Source organism: Myodes glareolus, chromosome 24 (genome assembly GCF_982192425.1).
Source record: "Myodes glareolus chromosome 24, mMyoGla1.1, whole genome shotgun sequence".
In the NCBI taxonomy this organism is placed as follows: Eukaryota; Metazoa; Chordata; class Mammalia; order Rodentia; family Cricetidae; genus Myodes; species Myodes glareolus.
Window position 1 is genome coordinate 48,909,508 of NC_142049.1, and position 24,452 is coordinate 48,933,959.

The 24,452-nt window shown below is 39.1% G+C and overlaps 1 protein-coding gene across 1 annotated transcript in view; it reads left to right on the top strand.

Moving 5' to 3' along the window:
• The window catches only part of LOC148118237 (uncharacterized), a 56,272-nt gene that overhangs the window by 4,105 nt on the left and 27,715 nt on the right, over window positions 1–24,452 (top strand). The window contains exons 5-7 of the mRNA XM_087901367.1: window positions 4,832–4,938; window positions 20,485–20,622; window positions 22,552–22,613. Coding sequence (XP_087757493.1) covers window positions 4,832–4,938; window positions 20,485–20,622; window positions 22,552–22,613 — 307 coding nt within the window. The remainder of the gene's footprint in view (window positions 1–4,831; window positions 4,939–20,484; window positions 20,623–22,551; window positions 22,614–24,452) is intronic.

Below are 24,452 nucleotides of genomic sequence, written 5' to 3' on the forward strand. Positions count from 1 at the left end.
ATCATGTTAGTCACTTTTCTCATTAATGCTCAAAAAGGAATGTAGAAGTAGCATAAGTCAGAAAGAATTTGCTCTGGTTCAGAGCATAGAGTCTTTTCTTGGCTGTGAAACACAGCAGCTGGATATAGCTTTATCCATGATATCAGGAACTTGTAACCCTTCCTCTTTATCTCTTCACAGAATGAGAATCAGTAACCTTTTGAGAAACTCATAACAGGTGCACCCCAAAACTGCCTACACACCAATAGCTCACCCAGCAAGTTTCTATATTCACAGGTTGAACAACTACGAAAAACTATTACTAGTTGTTCGAGGATATAAATGGCTTGAGACTGTGGGTGATATTTCACCTTCAAAGTGCTATCATGACTGCTATCATGGGCTGAATTTGTGCAACTAAAGCATGGTAGATTCCCCTATCAACACTTGATTTACACACATCCCTTGGGAAGCATGCAGCAAAGGCTAACTTTTAATGAATTAACCAAAGGCCCATGGAAAAGCACAGTCCATTCATATGTTGAAGGGAGAGGGCCCTTTTGTTTTGGCTGCCCGGCTAGCTGACACCCAAAATAATCACACAGAAACTGTATTCATTTAAACACTGCCTGGTCCATTAGCTCTAGTTTCTTATTGGCTAATTCTTACATCTTAATTTAACCCATTTCTATTCATCTGTATGTCACCACGAGGCCATGGCTTACCGGGAAAGATTCAACATGTCGGACCTGGCATCTCCATGGCGGCTCTCTGTCTACCCTTTTCCCCAGCGTTCAGTTCTGTCTACTCCTCCTACCTAGGCTCTGCCCTATCAAAAGGCCAAGGCAGTTTCTTTACTCAACCAATGAAAGCAACACATAAAGTGATGATGGAGAGATCAGATGATGGAGTAGGCAAGTAGTCGCTAACTATACACCTTCCCGCAGCATTCATACCCTAAATTTCTTTCACAAATCCAGTGCATACAAAATCTCCAGGAGAATTTAAAATCCCTGGCTTCATCCTGATTCTAAGTAATCAAATCCTTTCTCTATTGAGCCCCTCTGATGGAATTGTTCCCTGTAGGAAGCACTTTCATGATCCAACATCCAAGTGCTTTCTGTTTACTCACAAACAAGAGCAGTATTTTCCCATTTCACCTGCTTTGCCTATATAAGTGTTTCAGTGTACTTGACACAGACCCTGGAGACCAGTCCCCAGATCTGCCTGAGGGTAGTAAAAAGAAGACCTCAGAGTAGCAAGGACTTAGAAAAATTTTTGCTTACCTCAAAAGGCCTTTAGGAAAAAACAGGCTCACATGATCTGAAGATTACTTTCATTATAACTGTTTCTTGAAAAATTCTTATCTATCTGAGTTTGAGGTTTTTTCTATTTGAGGAGAAAAGTAACAAAACACACACTTTCCTGGTGGTAAACTTTTCCTTTACTTCAACTTAATCTCTCTTGACAATCTCTCTACACAGTTCTATCCCTTTACATACAGCTACATATACATACACTATCTCCTGCACAGTTAAATATTTCTATATTCAGATACATCTTTTTCACATGACTACACATCTTTCTTTTACACACATTCCTCTTCTACATCTCTTTTTGATACAGGTTCCTTTTTCTTGTTTCCGCACAGTTACAAATCTCCCCAGAGCCATAGCTATACATCTCATTTACATAGCTCTCTCACCATACAGCACTTTACACAGTTCTTAGGCACGGCTCCTCCACATAGCAGCAGCTCTTTCACACTACTCTCTCTGTGTCACACTCACTCACTCACTCTCTCACACTCTCTCTTACACTTCTCTCTCTCCACACTCACCCTCTTCATAGCTCTACACACTACTCCCCTACAGTGCCGCTGCTCCTCTCCCAGCCAAACTCTGGACAATAGAAATTACATTTTCAGGGCCTGATGCATTCTCATAACACAGGATAAGTCACATAGCTTCTCTTATTCTTGTAATGTCAATATGTCCATGCCTGGACATGCCATAGCTCAAATGGTTATGGTTCCCAGACAGAAAATGACATTGAAATTCAAGACTTAACAATAACAGTTAGTTATCTGGATTTTGAGTGATAAGAAGTACATTCACACTAAAGTTGCTTCAAACTCTGACTTTGAATCAACAACAAACAACACCTGGGAAAATTACTTCATGTATTTGTCTCTATGGGAAACCAGATATTCTTCTCCACAGGTAACCAGCCTGCTTGGAATTTGTTTGATAGTCTAAAATTAGCTGTCTATGTAAAAGGCTGTCTTTGTGCCTGAGAATCTTATGTCAGTCTGAATAATGCAAAATATCCTAGTATTATTATTTCTATTCATTAAAATTTACAGCTTTGGCAGAAATCATATTGCTGTCCATACACAGCTATATTTGTGCCCAAAAGATGGAATATTTTCATGACAAACACACAATCGGTGGGCAAAACCCAAAACTGCTTTTATGGAAGAAATGAAGTGGCTCATGAGAGAAATTACAGACAGCCAGTAACCCATGACCTCTCCAGGTGTGGCTCCCCAACAGGAAACCACTCATCTGTTGGGGTGATGTGTACTCCATGGCTCTCTTCATCTAATAGTCTTGTTTCTTAGTGCTTTTGATAGAAATTTAGGATTTTTGAAGATCCCTTTTCTTCCTTCACAATTTTCAGTACACCCTCCGATGCTTTGGGAGATAGTCTTTGGTAAAAATTCTTGGTTTGGTTCCAGTTTTATTCTTTCCAATCCTTTCTATAAATTATTTGCTGTATTTAGTAACAAGATCTTACACTTAGGTGCTTGGAAGAAACCAAAAGCAGTGTTAATACCTTATAACACTGGAACTCCAAATTTTTCCAAGGAAGTTTTCCCTTTTCTTGCTCTAGGTACTTTGTTAATTGTGGAGTTGTGGAAGGTTTTCAAACCCTTGTGTCAAACTCCATGTAAACTATAGTATTTTGTTTTAATTTCACAGATAATGATTATCCTAAAACCATGATAGATAACCAAAATTAGTTTTTTAGCTATAGTCTCAGTATGTAGCCAAGACTTACATAGAAATCATGAGTCTCTTTAAAAACCTTCATCTTTTTAATGGAACTGCAATTGTGCCTTCATTCTGAATCATCTAACACTTGAAATACTTTTACATTATTGTTCCATTTTAATTTAAAGTTGTTTTCTAAGAAAAATACAAATCAGGAATAAAGCAATGCCTTGCTTATTTCTAAAACCTCAATTACATTGATCTCTATGCACTGGCTATAGTACAGTACAGTCAGTAGCATGGACTTAGATGCAATGCTGATTAAAAGTTGGCAAGTACAGAATATAACAGAAATCTACAACTGGAGAAAAAGCAGAAAGCAAAGCCCCATGGGTGCCTGACCATAAGAGGTTCATCTAGAATATAACGTCCAAAGTTAAGGTTCAGGCGCCATTGAGAAAAAAGACTCTACATAACTCTCAGATCTAGTGACCGGGATGATTTTGCAAGTTAGTGCCTTCTGATACGAAACGGATATTGCATCTATGAAATCTCAGTAATATGGGTGTTTAAACAAGATCTGCACAATGAAAACACCACACCAGTTGACATGCAAACACTAATGGGGGATACTTCAAAACTCTACTTCTAAGTCTATTCTTTGTCTACTATTAATGAGGGATGGAAGAAGTCAGTTTTCTTCAGGGTTAAATTCTAAACTCCCCAGTAGGTTATCCAACCATGATGACCAGCCATACACACACACACACACACACACACACACACACACACACACACATATGTGAAAACACAGAGAGAGAGAGAGACAGATGGGAGAGGCAAAGAAACAAAGAGAGACAGGTACATATAGAAATAGACAGGTAAATTAGCAACAAAAATTTGTTCATTGACATGTATGTGTGTTACAGTAATGAAGATGTCCTAAATTTGAGAGGGAATTGGGTCACATGGGATAGTTGAAGGAGTGAGGGCTTAGACTATGTCTTATGTAGGAAATTAATCCAACAAATAATTTAAATAAAAATATTTTGTAAATGATGTATTTGATTTTCTAAATGCTAAGACGGTTTTCTACTATAAAAGGAGAGAGTCCATTTCAAGTAAACAGTCAAACTTTGTTTGAGGTCTTGCTCATTTTAAGTTTGTTACATTGGTAACCTGTTCTGGTCAAGAGGCTGACATTGCTACCCTGGTCCCTTCTTCAATGGAGAATCAAGAGAGCTTCCTCTGTGTCCTCAGCAAATTCCATGTCATTACAATGCTCTGAGATTTACATCTCTTCAACAACTTCTGCCATTGCTAATCGTTGCCCCACAGAAGATTTGACAAAAACTCCTTCAGAAACAAGTTTTAAAATACTGGACAATTCCATTTTTATCATAATTCTGAACCAAATTTTTCTGTTGGGAAATGGTACATCTTCCCCATAAGTGTCTGGAAATGTAGGAGAACTTCTGACTTAGAGAATAATGTTTTCCTCATTTATGCAACTAAGGTTTGAACATCTTTGCTACTGTGTGTTGGTTTAGGTCTCTTCAGATCAATCTCTGGGGCCATTTTATGACCCCAAAATACCATGATAAATTCCATGACAAAAACCAAAATTTCATGGGTTTCACATGAACTTTGGAATGGACTGGAGGATGTGTGACATCTGTAGGCAGGGCTGGAGTATTGCAATCTTGAGGAACATGAGAATGTGCATAAAACTGAGGAGGAAAAGAGAATTGTTGTCAAGTCTGTGGTAAACATTATGTTCCCAGGGTTACATACATGATTTTTAGTTCAGTTATGGAATATGAAATATTGTGAATGATTAATTGATATCATTACAGGATGGACTTACCCCTCTGATGCTAGCACTCCAAGAAAGGAAACTCCTTATTGCAGAATTCCTAATCACACATGGGGCAAATATTCATGTACGTGATGGTCATCAAAGGTACTGTATTTTGATTTTTGTAAAACAATATCTATGTTTTAAAATAGTCTAGAATAGTAAAAATCATTGACTTCAAAAGTATTAAAAGAATATACCAGAAAATGTCAACAAAAAAATCAGTTGCTTATTTGAAAAATATGTATTTCATAAATAATTATAGGAAAAAATGATATATAGTCAGGTTCATATTACCTGTTGTAATGAAATGTTTTTTAACTTAATTTTTTTAACTTTTCAAAAGTTCTTTATTTATTTCACTATTTTAACCACTGTCAGTTAATTTTGAGGCCAGTTAATATACTAAGTTCAATATTCCCCCTTGAAGTACAAAATCAGACTTTACAGTACTACACATGTAGACAGACAACATAGTCACCTCTAGTACACTGTGGGAATCACTTCTAGGACCACTCTGGGTACAACAAACAATACGCAGATGCTCCAGGTCCTTCTGTAAGATGTGCAAAATTTGCATGTAACCTGTACACATCTTCCCACACACTCAAGAGCTGCAGACTACTTCCAACACCTGAAGGAATGTGAGCTTTATGCAAACCATTGCTATACTGTAAGCTTTAGGGAACAGTGATGAGAAATATAAGTCTGTACGTGTTCACTGGAGATGCAAAGTTTTTCTCGATTATCTCTTAATGAAGTTTGGTTGGATCCTAGGAAACAAGCTTCTTAGAGCTCAAAGGCCCAACAACTAAACTTGATAAACAACTACAGACAGAGTGCAAGCTGTTTTAGTCTTCCTCAGCCTCTGAGGTTTGGATTTAGTTACTACCTTTCTAAGAAGTGTCTGTGTGCGCTTGCACTCCCAGTATAACAGAGTGAGTGGATTATCCCAATGAGGTAGTACGGCTGTTACAAAATAAGAAAAATCAAACTTAAAAAATAGGCGTGAATAATGATGTCTCGGGATGTCCAGCTGTTCACCTTAGCCTTACATTCACTCTTCATAGTTCGACGTCTGCTACAATGAAGCAGGTATCCCACTAAGGGAAAGTTCTCCTTTCATCCCTTTCCTCCACTCATTTCTGCAATGATCGAATGTATCAAGGGAATGTTTGGGAAAATAATGTAGGCCAACCCCACACTATTTACTCACACTTCCTACTCTGCTACACTCCTGTTGATATCTAGGCAGTAATAACACTCGAGATGAGAAATGATAAAACTTGGCCAATCTTTTTTTTAAGATTAGGTTCCTGAATAGCTGTGTCAAGCAGAGCACTCATCTGGCCCTGCTAAACAATTAGGGTGAGTGAGTCACAGGCTATTTTGGTAAATGTTATCTGGGTTCATTTATTCTCTAGTCTACCTTTTATACCACTTACTACTAAGAAGATTCATACCTTGTATCTTCAAGGGTCTGTGCATGAGAAATAAGAATGATTTAGTCATAGGTAGATTTTTGTTATAAGATATGGCAACAATTTTCAGTATCCCCCAAAGAAATGTGATTAGTTCAAAATTTAAAAAGGAATTAAAATTCATTCTAATTCTAATTTATGGGCACCTGCCCATAAACCCAGTACCTGGAAAAATGAGGAGTTCAAGATTAGTACTGGCTATCTATTTAGTGAATTTAAGACTAGTCTTGGCTGCATGAGACAATTTTGCAAACTGAACAAAACTGAAAACAAATTAAAAAATAAATACTGTGGAAATATGAAGTGGAGCTACATTGGAAGATGAGGAAATCAGATGGATGGTTCATGTTCAACTACAGGAATTCTAGGCTATTCAAATAACAAGGTCTAGCTGCAGTCTACGCAAGCAAGTGCTCAGTCTTTCACAAGCCAGGGCCTGCCACAGCTCTGAGTGGAACAATGGGGTGAGTGCCGTATAAACTTTCCTCAACTTTGAACTCAACCCATTTCTTTCCCAGGTCCTGGAGCAACTATTTTATGGAGAGGACTTTGCGGAAAATGACCACATAGGATGTCCACAGTCTTGAATTTAATACTGTATATTAGTGACCTTTCTTCTCTCTGAAGCTTCCCCAGTGTCTTCTTTAGAAGCCTGAATGTGGGGATGCAAATACTATTATGATTACACTGACAAGCCAAGTTAAACAACAAACTCTGAAGAGAATTGTAAGCCCTTCACCAAGGAGATTTTATATGGACTGTAGATTATATAGTAGAATTGCAGCAATTTAAGAGTCTCTGTGTTTGACGTGGTTGACACACAGTAATGTGCTTGGGCCTGTGGTTAGAATGTATGTAACTGAAGTGTTGGAAGGAGACTTGATAACCTTGGCTTTTTTAAATACAGGGTTTTGCTCAATCTGTACGATAAACTGACCTGAGACTTTCTGGGTAGCTTATACTGGTCTTTTCATCCCTCTGCTTCATTCTCTCAGATGCAGAGATTATGAGTGTCTGTCCCTGGGCCTGCCTTGTATTTGACTGCTACACTCTCACACCGCACAGTAGTTACATTTGGAAATGTACACAAAGACGAATTAATTCCATTTTATTCTCAGTCCTTCAAAAACCGAGATGTGATGGGGCTAGAGAAAGAGAGAGAGAAGATGAGAGGGAAATGAAAAGGAAGCAAAATACTGGTACTGTATTCCTACACTAGTTAGGATTTAAAGGGGTAATTATTTTAGGGGTAAAACCTACAAAAACACCAACCGACAAGAAAGGAGTCTAGTTGCTGGAGCAGGAGCCGGAACCAAGATAGCGAGTTGAGGCTTGCCACTCTTTTTTAAAGAGAACTAGACTATGCCCCAGTGGGCTGGTATTTCAGTGGCTATTGGCTGAAGGAGCGGAAGGTGCTCCCGCAGCACACAGAAACAAAAATTTGAGGCAAGAATAAGCAAATGGAATAATATATTGATCACTGGGTAATCCTGGTGAAAATCCTGCAGTATTTCTGCCTTGGCCCTTGTAACTTATCTATACACCTTGCAGAAGACGGAGCAGAAGGACTGTAAGAACCAGAAGATTGGGGATTTGCTGTGAGATTGTGTCTCCTAGTTATGTCAGAAGCTACACCCATAAAATGCCACCAACATGACTGCCCAAACATGAAGTAAACAAGGATAACAGTAGTAGACATGCCAAAACTGGATGGGGGAAATCCCACGGGGCCTCAATAGTACACAAAGCTCAATAGGCAACTGAGAAAAGCTGGGAATGGGAGGGGCGACCTTTTCCAGGAAAGAGTATATCAGGTTGTCTAGTGCCAAGTGGACAACATGAGAACTTATATACAATTACAATATAATATACAATTGACAGTATATAGACTGAACAGCTTGTATTTAGGAATATATAGGTATATACAAGTACATAGAAACATGCAAAAGCAATCAGTGAAAAGAGAGACCATGAATATGAAAAAGAGTGGAGGAAGATGTATGGGAGGGGTTTGTAGAGAGGAAAGGAAAAGAAAATTTTGTAATTAAAATTTTTTAAAAAAAGAAGAGCAGAGATGCCATTGTCTAGACTGCTTTTGCTGTTGGAGGAAATGACTGAAAACTTTAGAATTACTGTTGAAGACAGTAACTAATGTTTCAGTGCCTGATCCAACTCACTTGGACACCTGTGACTGTTGTGAAGCTTCAGGTGACCAGCTGTGACATTCTGTATTGCTTTAACCCCAAAGTTCCATTAACTGTTACAAAGGTGCGTGTGGGTGGACCTACCCCATAGGTATCTAGAGTGAGGTAGTTTCTAGCAAGGAAACCATCTTAACCAAGAGTGTGAAAAGATCACCTGGAACTGAGGGAATGCTGATGTACACTTCCTTATTGTTAGCTCTTTCTTCCCTCCACAGGGCTTCACATTCTGGTATCATTAACCTCTCTCCCCACAGTTTATTTATATCAGTTTCTTCACATCACAAATAAGAACAAGGGTTTACTGATACACAACACCCTGTAGCTATTATTTTATTTTTCTCCTCTCACCGTCAGCAACCCATGGTCAAAATTTCGCGTGGAGTCTTTGCTCCATTTTCTTCCTCACACAACACAGTCTGATTAGTGGGTGCCTTCCCAGACCTCTGCTTTGACCACTGACAAATGTGCACATGAACATAAAATATATCCAGGTGCTCGGCAGAAGGCTCAGTGGTAAAGTAGTTTCTGTGCAACCAGTGCACAGATAAAAAGAGCTCTCTGTAATCCCAGGGTTAGATGGACATAGGTGAATCCTGACCAGACAGACTAGCTAACTGCTGAGCTCCAGGTTCAGTGAGAACCTTTGTCTCCAGGATACATGTTGGAGAGAAATAAAAGAAACCACCCAGCATTAACCTCTAGTCTCCACGTGCACACACATGTGCATACAACATACATGCACACACACAATCAACAACAAGCAAATAAATACAGCTAGATGAATACATCGATCAAGGAATATTGCTCTCTCGGCATAAGTTATCAACAGTGTCTTTCATGTGGCTCATTTTATTGTCTAAATGGCTGGTTTTATAATATATGAAGGTAGATGGGAGGTATTCTCATGATGAATGCTACCCATCCATTTTTCCTTCACCATTAAAATTCTGAACATGTTAAATATGATGATTATAGTCACAGTCATAAAGATGTCTGGTAACTTCTGGAGGTTTAAGTCTCTGTGGTAGTCTCTAAAGTTAGGTTGAATTTCTTTTGAATAGTAAGTGCTTTCACACAGATGGAAGGGACCCTGGTGAAGTTCCAAAGCAAAATGTGTAATAGACTCTTGCTAAATTAATTCTTAAATGGAGCGATTTTCCTCCACAAATATAGGCTAGCCTTGGGCGGTCTTAATGCACTACTTATTCTTAAGTGATTAAAGGTAACTCTCACCAAATCAATAGAAGAGGTGATACCAAAGAGAGAACATTAAAATTGAAACTACCATTGACTGGGAGAAGACATAAAAATAGCATGAGATCATGTTTTTCTTTCAAGCGCAGCAAAATTATTGGAGGTTACAGAAAAAGAAATGAGAAGATGAAAATGTAATTGGATTGGCAAATGTCCTCCCTTACAAATGCCTCTTAGAAGAAATTACCATCTTCCGCAAATTGTCTAAAAGACATGCATGTTAACCCCAACACAAGTGAAGCTCCAATGTCTGGGCAGAAGAACTGTGAGTGACTCTCAGCTGGCAATTTAAAGAGCAAATATTGCATGAGATCAAGAATCAGGACTACATCTCTTGGGGATGGCACAAAAGAAGATGCAAATTACTACACTTCACATTTTCTGAAATGTTATCCTCATTAGGGCAGCTTGAATGGAAACACAAGGGCAGATGAATCCATACCCTTGACACAGAAGATCTGAAAGGAATACATGAGGGACTTCACACCCCATTTCCCACTTACGGCTTATAGTAGATGGAGATGCATTTAAAATGAACTAAACATGGGCAGGCAAGATGGTAAAGGCACCCACTGCCATGACTGATGGTCTGGGTTCAAGCCACAGGTTGGACGTGGTTAGAAAAAGAAATAATTTCCACAAGTTGTCCTCTGACTTGCTGTGTGCACACTGTAGCAGATGAAGTCCATCTTCTTGCCTGCTCCTCAGACCTCCATCAATGGAATAAACTGACTAGGATAAGCATGAAACCTTTACAAATGATTTTCGTTTTGGAACAAGTGGGTATCATGCCTGTGGAACGCAATATCAAAAATCTAAATAATCCTTTATATTAGAGATTAATTTTTTTGAATGAAGTTTGAAGCAATCTTTAATTCAATACTGGCCAGGATGATGGGCTCTAGCCAGGTCTATTCTGGTGTTCCCAGAAAATGACCCAGAGATTCATTTTAGACAACCTTGTTGACAGATGAGAACTAACAAACAAAAGCAAAGTACATTAAGAGCTAACATAAAAGAGAGAGAAGTTTCACAAGGCATGGCTTATAGAAGTCCCTGTGAACTAACTATGTGAGATTAAAGAAAATCCAGTGGAAATAGCGAGGGATAGAAAAATGGAGAAGAGAGCATCTATTGTCCAAGATACAGTATGTCCTCCATCAGCAATGCAAAGATGGGCTCCACTGTTCCTAGTTAGAGAGCTGGCAGGAACCTTCATCCTCTACTCCACTAAAAGAAATTCTGCTAAGCCTAGGATGAAGACACCAGCTACCTGTGTCTGTCTCTCTTCGGTTCGTCACAGCCATCCTATTTAAGTGTCTTGCTATGGGAGTACCTTCCGCTCCTTCAGCCAATAGTCGCTGAAGTACAAGCCCACGGTGCTGCGGAGCGCCTTCCGCTCCTTAGCCGCTGAAATACCAGCCCACTGGGGTGTGGTATATTTCTATTTAAAAAAGAGTGGCAAGCCTCGGCCTGCACTTTTGCTTCCAGCGCGTGGTTCAGGATCCTGCTCCAGTGATCACGCTCCTTTCCTGAGAGTCTGCGTCTTGTAAGTTTTACCCCCCAAAATAAATACCCCTTTAAAACCTAACTGGTGTGGGATTATTTCGCGCATTAGTGCCTCAGAGGAAATATCTTGCCATTTGAGTTTGAAGCTTGTGGTTCTTCTTCTTTCTCCTTTCTGAGTATTGTGAGAGAAAACCATATAGATCAATCCTAAAAACATTTTTCTGAGCTTAAAATAGCCTTGATTATAGATTACTTATCTCGTGCTTTTAACAAAATATTCCGTGACTCAAGTATCAGTTACCAACTATCTACAGAGGTTAAAATCATAACCAGAGCTAAAATATGATATCAATATAAACTCCAGGGAATTCTCTATTTGAACCGTTCTCAATCCTGATCAAAATAATTCTGAGATATGTAAACACCTACGTAGTTCTGTCTACACAGAAGAAAAGTAAGAAAATCAACTTAATGCATTTGTTGTTGCAGCTTTCCTAAATAAGGGGGAACCATGCTTCTTAATGGAAGTGGGGTAAACATAGAAACCTAACCTGGAAACCATATGTCATAAAAGGAAAATACCTCTTTCTTCAATACATAAATCATCTACTTGCCAGATTGTAGTGGGAGAAAAAAACCCCAACAAGTCCTGTCAACCTCCAATGAGTCTTAGTAATTAGAGGCCAATTAGTCTCAAATGCTTACTGCTTTGCTGACAACATATATTTCTCTTACCAATTTGTCTTAGGTTTGCTCATAAAACCATTCTTTTTTTGTGCTTATGAATGTCACACAAAAAAATCTCTTTTTAACAACATCATAAAAAGAAAAGTGTCATGCACCTACCTGTCTCCCCGGTGGGATGTGTGTTTTAGCCTTGTACATGTTACCCTGGCAACTCAAGCGGGTGACCAAAAGGCTCTCAAGTTGACATTTACTGTAAACTTCTTGTCAGACATCATAACATCAACATAAATGAATAAAACGCATAAATCATTCATTGGATACCAGGGTGGCAGAGAATAGTGATGTGCTCTTCATGCAATATTGTGCAGGCTCTGAAAGTGCTTCTAGACAGGTAATTGCTTCACTTCTTTAAGCCTGGTCTTGCATCTATCAAGAAGTACTAGTGCTAATATTTGATTCCTCTGCTTCCTAAAGGGATGCAGTAAGACAGAACAAATGACACTGTGCACTTTAACTTAATTTTTTATATTTTGATTGCCATCTGATCTTATATGAGTTGATAGAGGTTGCATCTGATTTTACATTTACAACATCAGTTGCGAATTTTTCCATTTTGCAATCACAAAACCTTGTGAACACTTTTAAAATTCCAAATGCTTTTTGGTGGTGAGCAACATGAATTGTAGTTATAAAGTTATGTGACATGATATTAGTGTCAGTATTTGAAAACACTCATTATTTTTACCATTAAAGTTACTTGATAATTGTATTGCTATTTTCATGCAAGTGGAAATTCCTTATTGGACAGTGAATTAGACTAAGAAAGGAAATGACATTCGTCATATAAATCTTTCTATTTTTCTTTTTTTGTTTTATTTTTTTGTTTTTTTTAAAGTTTATTAAATTATAAAAGTTTTCATTTCCGCCCGTCCTCCCAACACCCTCCCACTTCCCCCACTCCCTCTCCTCCTCCCTCACCATCCCTAAGAGTAGTCAGGGTTTCCTGCCCTGTGGGAAGTTCAAGTTCCTCCCCCCTCCCTCCAGGTCCAGGAAGGTGAGTATCCAAACAGACTGGATCCCAAAAATCCAGAATATGCAGAGGAAACAAGTACCAGAGTCATTGTCAATGGCTTTTCAGAAAGACTGCGGGCCCGCCACATCCAGGGAATCCGGCCACATTCAGAGAATCTGGTTAGATCACGTGCTCATTCAGTTCCAGTCCAGCTGGCCTTGGTGAACTCTCATTAGATCAGTCTCCTTGTATCAGTGGGTGATGGTGCGTGTCGCAGTCCTGATTTCTTTTTTCATTTTCTTCATCCTTCTGCTACTCATTTGGACCGTAGAGGGTTCCGTCCGGTGCTCCAATATGGGTCTCCATCTGTATCGCCATCCAACGTCGGATGAAGGTTTCCTCTCCTCTTGCCCTCCTTGTTCACGTTCTCCTTCCTTCTGCCTCTCGTTTGGACCTAGGGAGCAAAATGTTCATCAGTATGGTTGTGGGCCAAGGCCGGTTCAGGCACCCTCTCCTCTCTCCAGAGAACAATCTGGGGATCTCTCCTTGGACCTGGGATACCCTTTATACTCAAGTCTCTTGTAAACCATCAAAATGACTCCCTTAGATGAGGTATATACTTCCCTGATCCCATATCTATCCATTCTCCCTCCCCCCGATCCCAGTCCCCCGATCTTTCCCCATTCCTCCCCTACTCCCTTCTCTCTAACCCTCTCCCCTTCCCACAGCCTCCCCACCCCCCCATGCACCGGAGGTTACCTGGCACTCTTGTCTATTTCCAATCTCCAGGAGGATAGCTACATGATTTTCGTCAGGTTCACCTTCTTATTTAGCTTCTCTAGGATCACGAATAATAGGCTCAAAGACCTTTAATTACGGTTAGAATCCACTTATGAGTGAATACATACCATAATCCTCTTTTTGGGTCTGGCTTACCTCACTCAGTAAAGCGTTTTCTATTTCCATCCATTTGCATGCAAAATTCAAGATGTCATTGCTTTTTACCGCTGAGTAAAACTCTAATGTATATATGCTCCACACCTTTTTTAACGATTCTTCTATTGAGGGGCACCTAGGTTGTTTCCAGGTTCTGGCTATTACAAATAGTGCTGCTATGAACATAGTTGAACAAATGCTTTTGTAGTATGTTAGGGCATCTCTTGGGTATATTCCCAAGAGTGGAATTGCTGGGTCCTGAGGGAGGCTGACTCCCAGTTTCCCGAGAAACCGCCACACTGATTTCCACAGTGGCTGCACAAGTTTGCATTCCCACCAACAATGGATGAGTGTTCCCCTCATTCCACATCCTCTCCAGCATAGGCTATCATTGGTGTTTTTGAGTTTGGCTATTCTGACAGGTGTAAGATGATACCTGAAAGTTGTTTTGATTTGCATTTCCCTGATCGCTAAGGAGGTTGAGCATGACCTTAAGTGCTTTTTAGCCATTCGAAGTTCATCTGTTGTGAATTCTCTGTTCAGTTCAGTACCCCATTTTTTAATTGGGTTAATTAGAGTTTTAGTGTCTAGTTTCTTGAGTTGTTTGTATATTTTGGAGATCAGACCTTTGTCTGTTGAGGGGTTTATGAAGATCTTCTCCCAGTCAGAAGGTAGCCTTTTTGTCTTACTGACAGTGTCCTTTGCTTTACAGAAGCTTCTCAGTTTCAGTAGGTCCCATTTATTTATTGTTTCTCTTATTGTCTGCGCTCCTGGGGATCTGCTTAGGAAGTGGTCTCCTGTGCCTATGTCTTGTAGACTACTTCCTACTTTCTCTTCTATCAGGTTCAAAGTGGTCGGATTAATGTTGATGTCTTTAATCCATTTGGACCTGAGTTTTGTGCATGGTGATAGATATGGATCTATTTTCATTCTTCTACAGGTTGACATCCAGTTATGCCAGCACCATTTGTTAAAGATGCTATCCTTCTTCCATTGTATAGCTTTAGCTCCCTTGTCAAAAATCAGGTGTTCATACATTTGTGGGTTAATACCTGGGTCTTCTATTCGATTCCATAGGTCTACTTCTCTGTTGTTATGCCAATACCAAGCTGTTTTCAATACTGTTGCTCTGTAATAGAGTTTGAAGTCAGGGATGGTAATGCCTCCTGAAGTTCCTTTATTGTATAAGATTGTTTTGGCTATCCTGGGTTTTTTGTTTTGCCATATAAACTTGATTATTGTTCTCTCCAGGTCTGTGAAGAAGTTTGATGGGATTTTGATGGGAATTGCATTGAATCTATAGATTGCTTTTGGTAGAACTGCCATTTTTACTATGTTGATTCTCCCAATCCAAGAGCAGGGGAGGCCTTTCCATTTTCTGGTATCCTCCTCAATTTCTTTCTTCAAAGACTTAAAGTTCTTATCAAATAGGTCATTCACTTCCTTGGTTAGAGTTACCCCAAGATACTTTATGCTATTTGTGGCTATCATGAAAGGTGATGTTTCTCTGATTTCCCTCTCTGCTCCTTTATCCTCTGTGTATAGGAGGGCTACCGATTTTTTGGAGTTGATCTTGTATCCTGCCACATTACTAAAGGTGTTTATCAGCTGTAGGAGTTCTTTGGTAGAGTTTTTGGGATCGCTTATGTACACTATCATATCGTCTGCAAATAATGAAAGTTTAACTTATCCTTCCCAATTCGTATCCCCTTGATCCCCTTATGTTGTCTTATTGCTATTGCTAGAACTTCAAGCACTATATTGAAGAGGTATGGAGAGAGTGGACAGCCTTGTCGTGTTCCTGATTTTAGAGGAAAGGCTTTGAGTTTCTCTCCATTCAATTTGATGTTAGCTGACGGCTGGCTGTATATTGCTTTTATTATATTTAGGTATGATCCTTGTATCCCCTGTCTCTCCAATACCTTTATCATAAATGGGTGTTGAATTTTGTCAAATGCTTTTTCAGCATCCAATGAAATGATCATATGGTTTTTTTCTTTCAGTTTATTTATATGATGGATTACATTGATAGATTTGCGTATGTTGAACCAGCCCTGCATCTCTGGGATAAAGCCCACTTGATCATAATGGATAATTTTTCTAATGTGTTCTTGGATTCGGTTTGCCAGTATTTTATTGAGTATTTTTGCGTCAATGTTCATGAGTGAGATTGGTCTGTAATTCTCTTTCTTGGTCGTGTCTTTGTGTGGTTTTGGTATCAGGGTAACTGTAGCCTCATAAAAAGAGTTTGGCAATGATTCTTCTGTTTCTATATTGTGAAATACATTAAGGAGTATAGGTATTAGCTCTTCCTGGAAGTTCTGGTAGAATTCTGCATTGAAACCATCTGGCCCTAGGCTTTTTTTGGTAGGGAGATTTTTAATAACAGCTTCTAATTCTTCACGACTGACAGGTCTGTTTAGATTGTTCACCTGGTCTTGGTTCAACTTTGGTATATGGTACTTATCTAAAAAAATGTCCATTTCTTGTACATTTTCCAACTTTGTGGCATATAAATTTTCGTAGTAAGATCTAATGATTCTCTGAATTTCCTCAGCGTCTGTGGTTATGTCCCCTTTTTCATTTCTGATCTTATTAATTTGCATGTTCTCTCTCTGCCGTTTGATTAATTTGGATAGGGGCTTGTCGATCTTGTTGATTTTCTCCAAGAACCAGCTTTTTGATTCATTGATTCTTTGGATTGTTTTCTGTGTTTCTATTTTGTTGATTTCAGCCCTCAGTTTGATTATTTCCAGTCTTCTACTCCTCCTGGGTAAATCAGCTTCTTTTTTTTCGAAAGCTTTCAAGTGTGCTGTTAAGTCTCCAATGTGTGCTTTCTCCGTTTTCTTTAATTGGGCACTTAGTGCTATGAACTTTCCTCTTAGCACTGCTTTCATAGTGTCCCATAGGTTTGAGTATGTTGTGTCTTTATTTTCATTAAATTCAAGGAAGACTTTAATTTCTTTCTTTATTTCTTCCTTGACCCAGGGGTGATTCAGTAGTTGACTGTTCAACTTCCATGTATTTGTTGGCTTCCTGGGGGTAGCACTGTTGTTGAATTCTAACTTTAGTCCATGGTGGTCTGACAAGACACAGGTGGTTACTAATATTTTTTTTGTATCTGTGGAAGTTTGCTTTGTTACCGAGTATGTGGTCAATTTTCGAGAAGGTTCCATGAGCAGCAGAGAAGAAGGTATATTCTTTTCTATTTGGGTGGAACGTTCTATAGATGTCTGTTAAGTCCATTTGATTCAATACCTCCAATAATTCTCTTATTTCTCTGTTAGGTTTCTGTCTGATTGACCTGTCCATTGTTGAGAGAGGAGTGTTGAAGTCTCCTACTATTAGTGTGTGTGGTTTGATGACTGCCTTGAGATCTAGAAGTGTTTCTTTTACATAAGTCGGAGGCTTTATATTAGGGGCGTAGATATTCAGGATTGAGACTTCCTCCTGATGAATTGTTCCTGTTATGAGTATAAAATGTCCATCTCCATCTCTTCTGATTGATTTTAGTTTGAAGTCAATTTTGTTGGAAATTAAAATGGCCACACCTGCTTGTTTCTTAAGTCCGTTTGCTTGAAAAACCTTTTCCCAGCCCTTTACTCTGAGTAGATGTCTATCTTTGTGTTTGAGGTGCGTTTCTTGTAAACAGCAGAATGTTGGATCCTGTTTTCGTATCCAATCTCTTAGTCTGTGCCTTTTTATAGGTGAATTGAGTCCATTAATATTAAGTGATATTAATGACCAGTGATTGTTGACTCCGGTTATTATTATTTTTTGTTTATTTGTTTAATAGAGTTTGTATGTGTCCCTTTTTTGAGTTAAGCTTGTGAAGGGTCGCTAGATGTCTGAGTTATTGTAGGTAATGTTGGCAATGTTGGATTCCTTGGGTTGCGATTTTCCTTCTATTACTTTCATTAAGGCTGGGTTTGTGGCTACGAATTGTTTAAATTTGTTCTTATCTTGGAATATTTTGTTTTCTCCATTGATAGCGAACGATAGCTTGGCTGGGTATAGTAGTCTGGGTTTGCATCCATGCTCTCTTAGTTTCTGCAGTACCTCTATCCACGACCTTCTGGCTTTCATGGTTTCCATAGAGAAGTCTGGTGTAAGTCTGATAGGTTTACCTTTATAAGTTACTTGCCCTTTTTCCTTTGCAGCTCTTAATATTCTTTCTTTAATCTGTATGTTTTGTGTTTTGATTATTATATGGCGAGGGGATTTTTTTTTATCAAGTCTATTCGGTGTTCTGTATGCTTCTTGAACCTTCATAGGAATATCATTCTTTATGTTGGGAAAGTTTTCTTCTATAATTTTGTTGAATATATTTTCTGGCCCTTTGATCTGCAGTTCTTCTCCTTCTTCGATCCCTATTATTCTTAGATTTGGTTTTTTAATTGTGTCCCAGATTTCTTGAATGTTTTGTGATGAGAATTTATTGAATTTGCTGTTTTCTTTGATCAGAGCATTTATTTTCTCTATGGTATATTCAGACTCTGAGATTCGTTCTTCCATCTCTTGTATCCTATTGGTTATGCTTGATTCTGTAGTCTCTGTTCGTTTACCTAGATTTTCTATATCCAGCCAGCCCTCGCTTTGTGTTTTCTTCATTGACTCCATTTCAGTTTTCAATTCTTGAACTGTTTCCATTACCTGTTTGATTGTTTTTTTCTTGGTTTCCCAGTGTATCATTCATGGATCTACTCATTTCTTCGAACTTTTTGTTATATTTCTCATCCATTTCTTTACTCATATCTTCAATCTTTTTGTTGTACTTCTCATCCAGTTCTTTAAGGGAGTTATTCATATCCTGTTTAAGGGACTCTATTGCTTTCATAATGGCATTTTTGTCCACTTCTTCTGAATTAAGAGGTTCAAGACCTTCTATTGTAGGGTCATTGGTATCTGGTGTTTTCATGTTGTTTTTTAGATTGTTGGAGAAGTTCTTGCCTTGGCATCTGCCCATCTCTTCCTTCAAATGCTCTCTATTGGATCTTCTGGTCAGGTTCCCTTGTTGGGCAGGGACTTCACTGACAGAAGGTCTACCTTTCGGCAGGTAGTCTATTGAAACACAGGCACTCCCTCCTGCCGAGTTGCACTCACAGCCCCGGCGCAGCGCGCAAGGGAGCTGCTCTGGGGAGATCTTGTGGCCCCAGAGGGAAGGGGGGAAGAGAGGAAGGTGTGCCTGGATAAAGACTGGGACAGGATTCGGGAGAGCTCGCAGGGAGGAGCCTCCTCTGCCTGGTGACCAGAAAGTCGAGGGGGGCGGGGGAAGTATGAATTCCTCCTAGCCAAAGCCCTCGGGACAGGAGAAAACTCACCCCTCCTCCAATGGATGACTGCTAGAAGATCACTGTCTCTTGCTGACCAGAAGCGTGGCTGAGCTGAGACAGAACTTACCTGTCTTCAGGCAGGCTCTCAAAGCAAAGGAAATGCCCCTGCCGGCCTGAGCCCACAGCCCAGGCCCAGCGTGCAAGGGAGCAGCTCTGGGGAGATCTTGTGGCCCCAGAGGGGAGGGGGAAGAGAGGAAGGTGTACCTGGATATAGGCTGGGATAGGATTCGGGAGAGCTCCGCAGGGAGGACCCGCCTCTGCCTGGTGATCAGAAAGTCGAGGGGGGCGGGGAAAGTCTGAATTCCTCCCAGCCAAAGCCCTCGGGATAGGAGAAAACTCACCCCTCCTCCAATGGATGTCTGCTAGAAGATCACTGTCTCTTGCTGGCCAGGAGTGTGGCTGAGCTGAGACAGAGCTTGCCTGTCCTCAGGCAGGCTCTCAAAGCAAAGGAAATGCCCCTGCCGGCCTGAGCCCACAGTCCAGGCCCAGCGTGCAAGGGAGCAGCTCTGGGAAGATCTTGTGGCCTCAGAGGGTAGGGGGGAAGAGAGGAAGGTGTACCTGGATAAAGGCTAGGACAGGATTCGGGAGAGCTCGCAGGGAGGGCCCGCCTCTGCCAGGTGACCAGAAAGTCGAGGGGGGCGGGGAAAGTCTGAATTCCTCCTAGCCAAAGCCCTCTGGACAGGAGAAAACTCACCCCTCCTCCAATGGCTGTCTGCTAGAAGATTACTGTCTCTTGCTGACCAGGAGTGTGGCTGAGCTGAGACAGAGCTTACCTGTCCTCAGGCAGGCTCTCAAAGCAAAGGAAATGCCCCTGCCGGCCTGAGCCCACAGTCCAGGCCCAGCGTGCAAGGGAGCAGCTCTGGGAAGATCTTGTGGCCCCAGAGGGTAGGGGGGAAGAGAGGAAGGTGTACCTGGATAAAGGCTAGGACAGGATTCGGGAGAACTCCGCAGGGAGGGCCCGCCTCTCTAAATCTTTCTATTTTTCTGAGAAATGGTCTCCACACAGTTATTCATCACAAACAACTTAAAATAGGAATCCTGCTGTATAAATTACCAGAAGGGGGCAACAAATTTTCATGCTTGTTTTCTTCTTTTAGCTTTGGAAATACTTTATGAGTCTTAACTCTGTGCTTTCATGGTGCTTAAATATACTTAGTTAATGGTCAGTCTTATAGAGATTTGGTAAAATATATAAAGTCACTGTTTAAATAATTTAATCATCTCTGTCATTCTAGAACAACACTCATGTATGGAGTTAAGTGGGATTGTCAAGACATTGTTGAGCTTTTATTGAAGAGAGGTGTTGATCACACCTTAAGGGATGAATTCAGATGGAGTGCAATGCAGTATGCTGTTGAGGGGAAACGCAAAGTGTAAGTAAGAAAGTTAAAGTGCTAATTGAAGCTATATGTAGGCATGAAATATATACCAATGTCATATTTTAACCAGGTATGAGTTCATTATTTTAATTCTTTTGAAATGGAAGCATTTTAGTCAACTCGAATTCCCATGGGAAGGGAAAAGGGATGGATTGGTCAGAAAAAGCAATGGATGCAGGAGACTATCTCAGGGCTGATCTGTGATGATGATCATAGTGCCCAACAACCCAACATGGTCCCTCAGTACAAGAAAGTAAAAACTCTTACATATATCAGTTGGGTGTGGCAGACATGAGGAAAACTTAGAAAGCACCTATTCATGGGAATTAGGTGATTATGTCTGTGCTTCAGTCTGTTGTTTATGAAACTTCACTATCAGGTTTCACCTACTGATTATGATCTCTGTGTCTCTATCATAATAATCATGGAGCCGTGAGAGCTGTGTAGTCCACATGCTCATGTGTTTGTAAATTCAGGCTTTCTCCTAATATAACAGGTGGCAGGTGGGATTCTTAAGATTCCCAAAGCCATTGCTAGTTATCTGAACCTTATTATGTATCCAAAACATTCCAGTATCTCCAGCATGGTACTTTGGAGAAGTCTTTCTTTGAAACCATCAAACAGGTTTATGGATATACTAATTATCACACGAGTTCAAACACTTGCAGCAGAAGACAGAGTCTTTCTCTCTCTTTTTAGTACTCTGTATGCAAGGGCGCCCTCACATCAGCCTCTGTCCACAATCTGTGTGTGTGACACAGCTCTAGCTCCCTCCTTAGGGAATGTGAAAGGGAGTGATTGGTACCAAGTGCTTCTTCCCTACCAAGGAACAATTTAAAACCCTGAGTTTGTACCTCAAGAGTTCAGGATATACCACAATTCTTCCTCAGAAGATAGACACTGAGTATAACTCTCTGAATCTAAATTGTATTAACTCTATTTAATAACTAAATCTCATTACAGCTCATGAGTATACTGAATACATTTATTAAAGATTATTTTTTATTCTCTTCTGTATGTGACTTGTGAAAATGTGATTTGTATGAGTTTTTACTCAACATAGCATTAAATCATTTTATGCCTTCCTTTCCTAAGTATGTCATTTAAGGAAATGTTTGCTTTTATGCATTTTACATAAGTATAATTAGATCATTTCCCCACCTCCCCATCTTCCCTCCCGCACTCCCCACGCTCAAGCATCTTTCAGGTTCCCTTAAATCTCAAATTGATAAAATTGATAGTCTCTTCCTCCCATGTTCTGTAAGCATGGAGATTCAGGATCATTATGACAAAACTCAACTCCGTGTTTCTCTTCTTGACTAAAAGAAGACCAGCAAAAGAACTGTATCTTGGAATTCATTAGTCTTCTCACGTTGGGTCTACTTTTCAGTTCAGTAATACCAATTTCTGAATTCAGCAGCATTTGATAATAGGGCCATTCATGAATTATATAATGGTTTTCATTTAGGATTCTAATGAGTTCAAGATTGAGAAGTAAATAGAATACTACTTTACTAGTTCCGTGTATGTTTTTAGTTGGTGAAATTTTCATAGTTACCTGGTAAACTAAAGTAGTAAAATCCTGAGTTTTGGAAGCCCAAGTTGAAGCTTAAGTAAACACTGTCCCTGAACAAGCCGACTTAGGACTTTTTCCAATATCAGGGCACTTTTCATCCTGTCGAGACAATCTAGATGGTTTGAACTATAATGCTCTTGACTCAACACCATTTCACTTTGTACTTTCCCTCAAAAATGTGAAACTTTATAAAAAACCTTTTAAAACTCAAATATATGAAGTATATGTCCAAATGACCTGACACAATCGCTCATAATTTATGAAATATTCTTGAGTATTCACTATTCTGATTAATAGCTTCCTATCCATATTTACCTTTTTTCTACACCCATTTCTGTATGTGGCAGAAAGAGGCTGATTTTCAACCATGTGGACTCACTCCTCTCAAGGACACACAACACCTTCATAGGTAAGTATTCTTGTAGTTTTCTTCTCTGTAGTCATTTCTTAGATTAAAAGTGTTGGATTCAGAATTTTTGATTCTCTGTAAATTAGCATTGTTTGTATATGTCCAATAGTGGTTTAATTGGACCTTGAGGTAGATCTTTAAACAGCTTCCTGAATAACATATATGGAAAGCCATATAGCTTTCCATAATGGCTCTATATAAATTTGTATTTCCAGCACCAGTGGATGAGTGATCCCCTTACCCTATATCTTCAAAGAGCAGATTTTATTTACCAAATGCATTTTAATTATGATATAATTATTTCATGGTCTCCTTTCCTTTCTTCTTTCCAGCTATTCCTAGGCATTTTTTAAAACCGGTGTCTATTGAAGTCTGAATTATTTAGGAAATAGTTATATGAAAATGTGTTTTATACTACATTTATCAGTTTTGCACTGGAATTATATACTCATGTGTAGAAATATTTTTAAATTACCATTTTGTGATGAGAAGCCTGCCTCTATCCAACACCAGCACATTTTAGTATACATTATACATTTTTATTATAAAAATATTGACATAGTGTATATGTCCTTAATAGTACACTATATTAGAATTCTTCATTTTATTTATTGATTTAATCTTATGTGTGAGGGTTTGCCTGCAGGTACATCAGGCATGTATACCATGTTCATGTCTGGTTCTTATGACACTGAGAACATGCTGTTGTATTCTGTGGAAATGGAGTCACAGATGAATGTAAAATACTGCATAGATTCTGGGAACTAAACCCAGGTTCTTTCAAAGAGCAACATGTGCTGTTAACTTCTAAGTTGTCTTTTCAGCCACTCACACACATTATACTCCTATAAAGAACACATTTTTGTTTCACAGTTTGAATGAGTTTATTGCAGTAAGTGAGCATGACTGTTCTGTTATACATATCACAGAAAATCTGATTTGCACAAGTAAAATAACACAAAATATTAAATCATCTAATGACTTTCTTTCCTATGTATGTTATTTAAAGGAAAGTTTTATTCTATGCATTTTAACTAAAGTATAATTACGTCACTTTCCCACTTCCTCTTCTTCCCTCCAGCACTCACCATGCACAGGCTTCTTCCATGTTCTCTCAAATCTCAGATTGATAAAATTGATAGTCTCTTATTCCCTTGTTCTTGGTAAGTGTACACACACACACATGAACACACACACACACACACACACACACACACACTTTGTCTCTGTTGAACTCTGTTTTATATCCACTTGTACATTCTGGTGATGGTCTGTTTGCTATAAAGAAGAAAAGATTCTTGTGAGTGAGTCTGTGGATCATCTTTATCTTCTTAGAAAAACAGCTCTTGGTTCTTTGCATTGTTTTCTTTGCTTTTATTTACTTTATTTCTGCTTTATTTTTGATTATTTTTTGCCATCTTCTGTTTAAGGGCTTGTTTGTTCTTGTTTTTCCAAATTCTTGAGTTGCATCACTAGGCCATTTATTTGTATAAATGCATACTAGAGTTTCATTTGTTGTCAATTTTAACTTTTATTATCCAATGATCATAAGGGATACATGGCATTTTTCAATTTTATGCACTTTTTAAGGTTTCCTTTGTCTCTAGACATATGTTGTATTTAAAACAACCCTCTATGAGCTGCTGGGTGAATTAAATATTATTTGATGTTTAGGTGGAATTTTAAGTATCTGTTAGGTTCTTGAATGAGGATATCATTTAGTTCTGAGGTTTATTCATTTATATTTTCTCTTTATACCCATTTATTGAAAAAAATGACATTTGAAATAATCTGCTATTATGGAATCTGTATTGATCTGTACCTTTCATTCCATTAGAT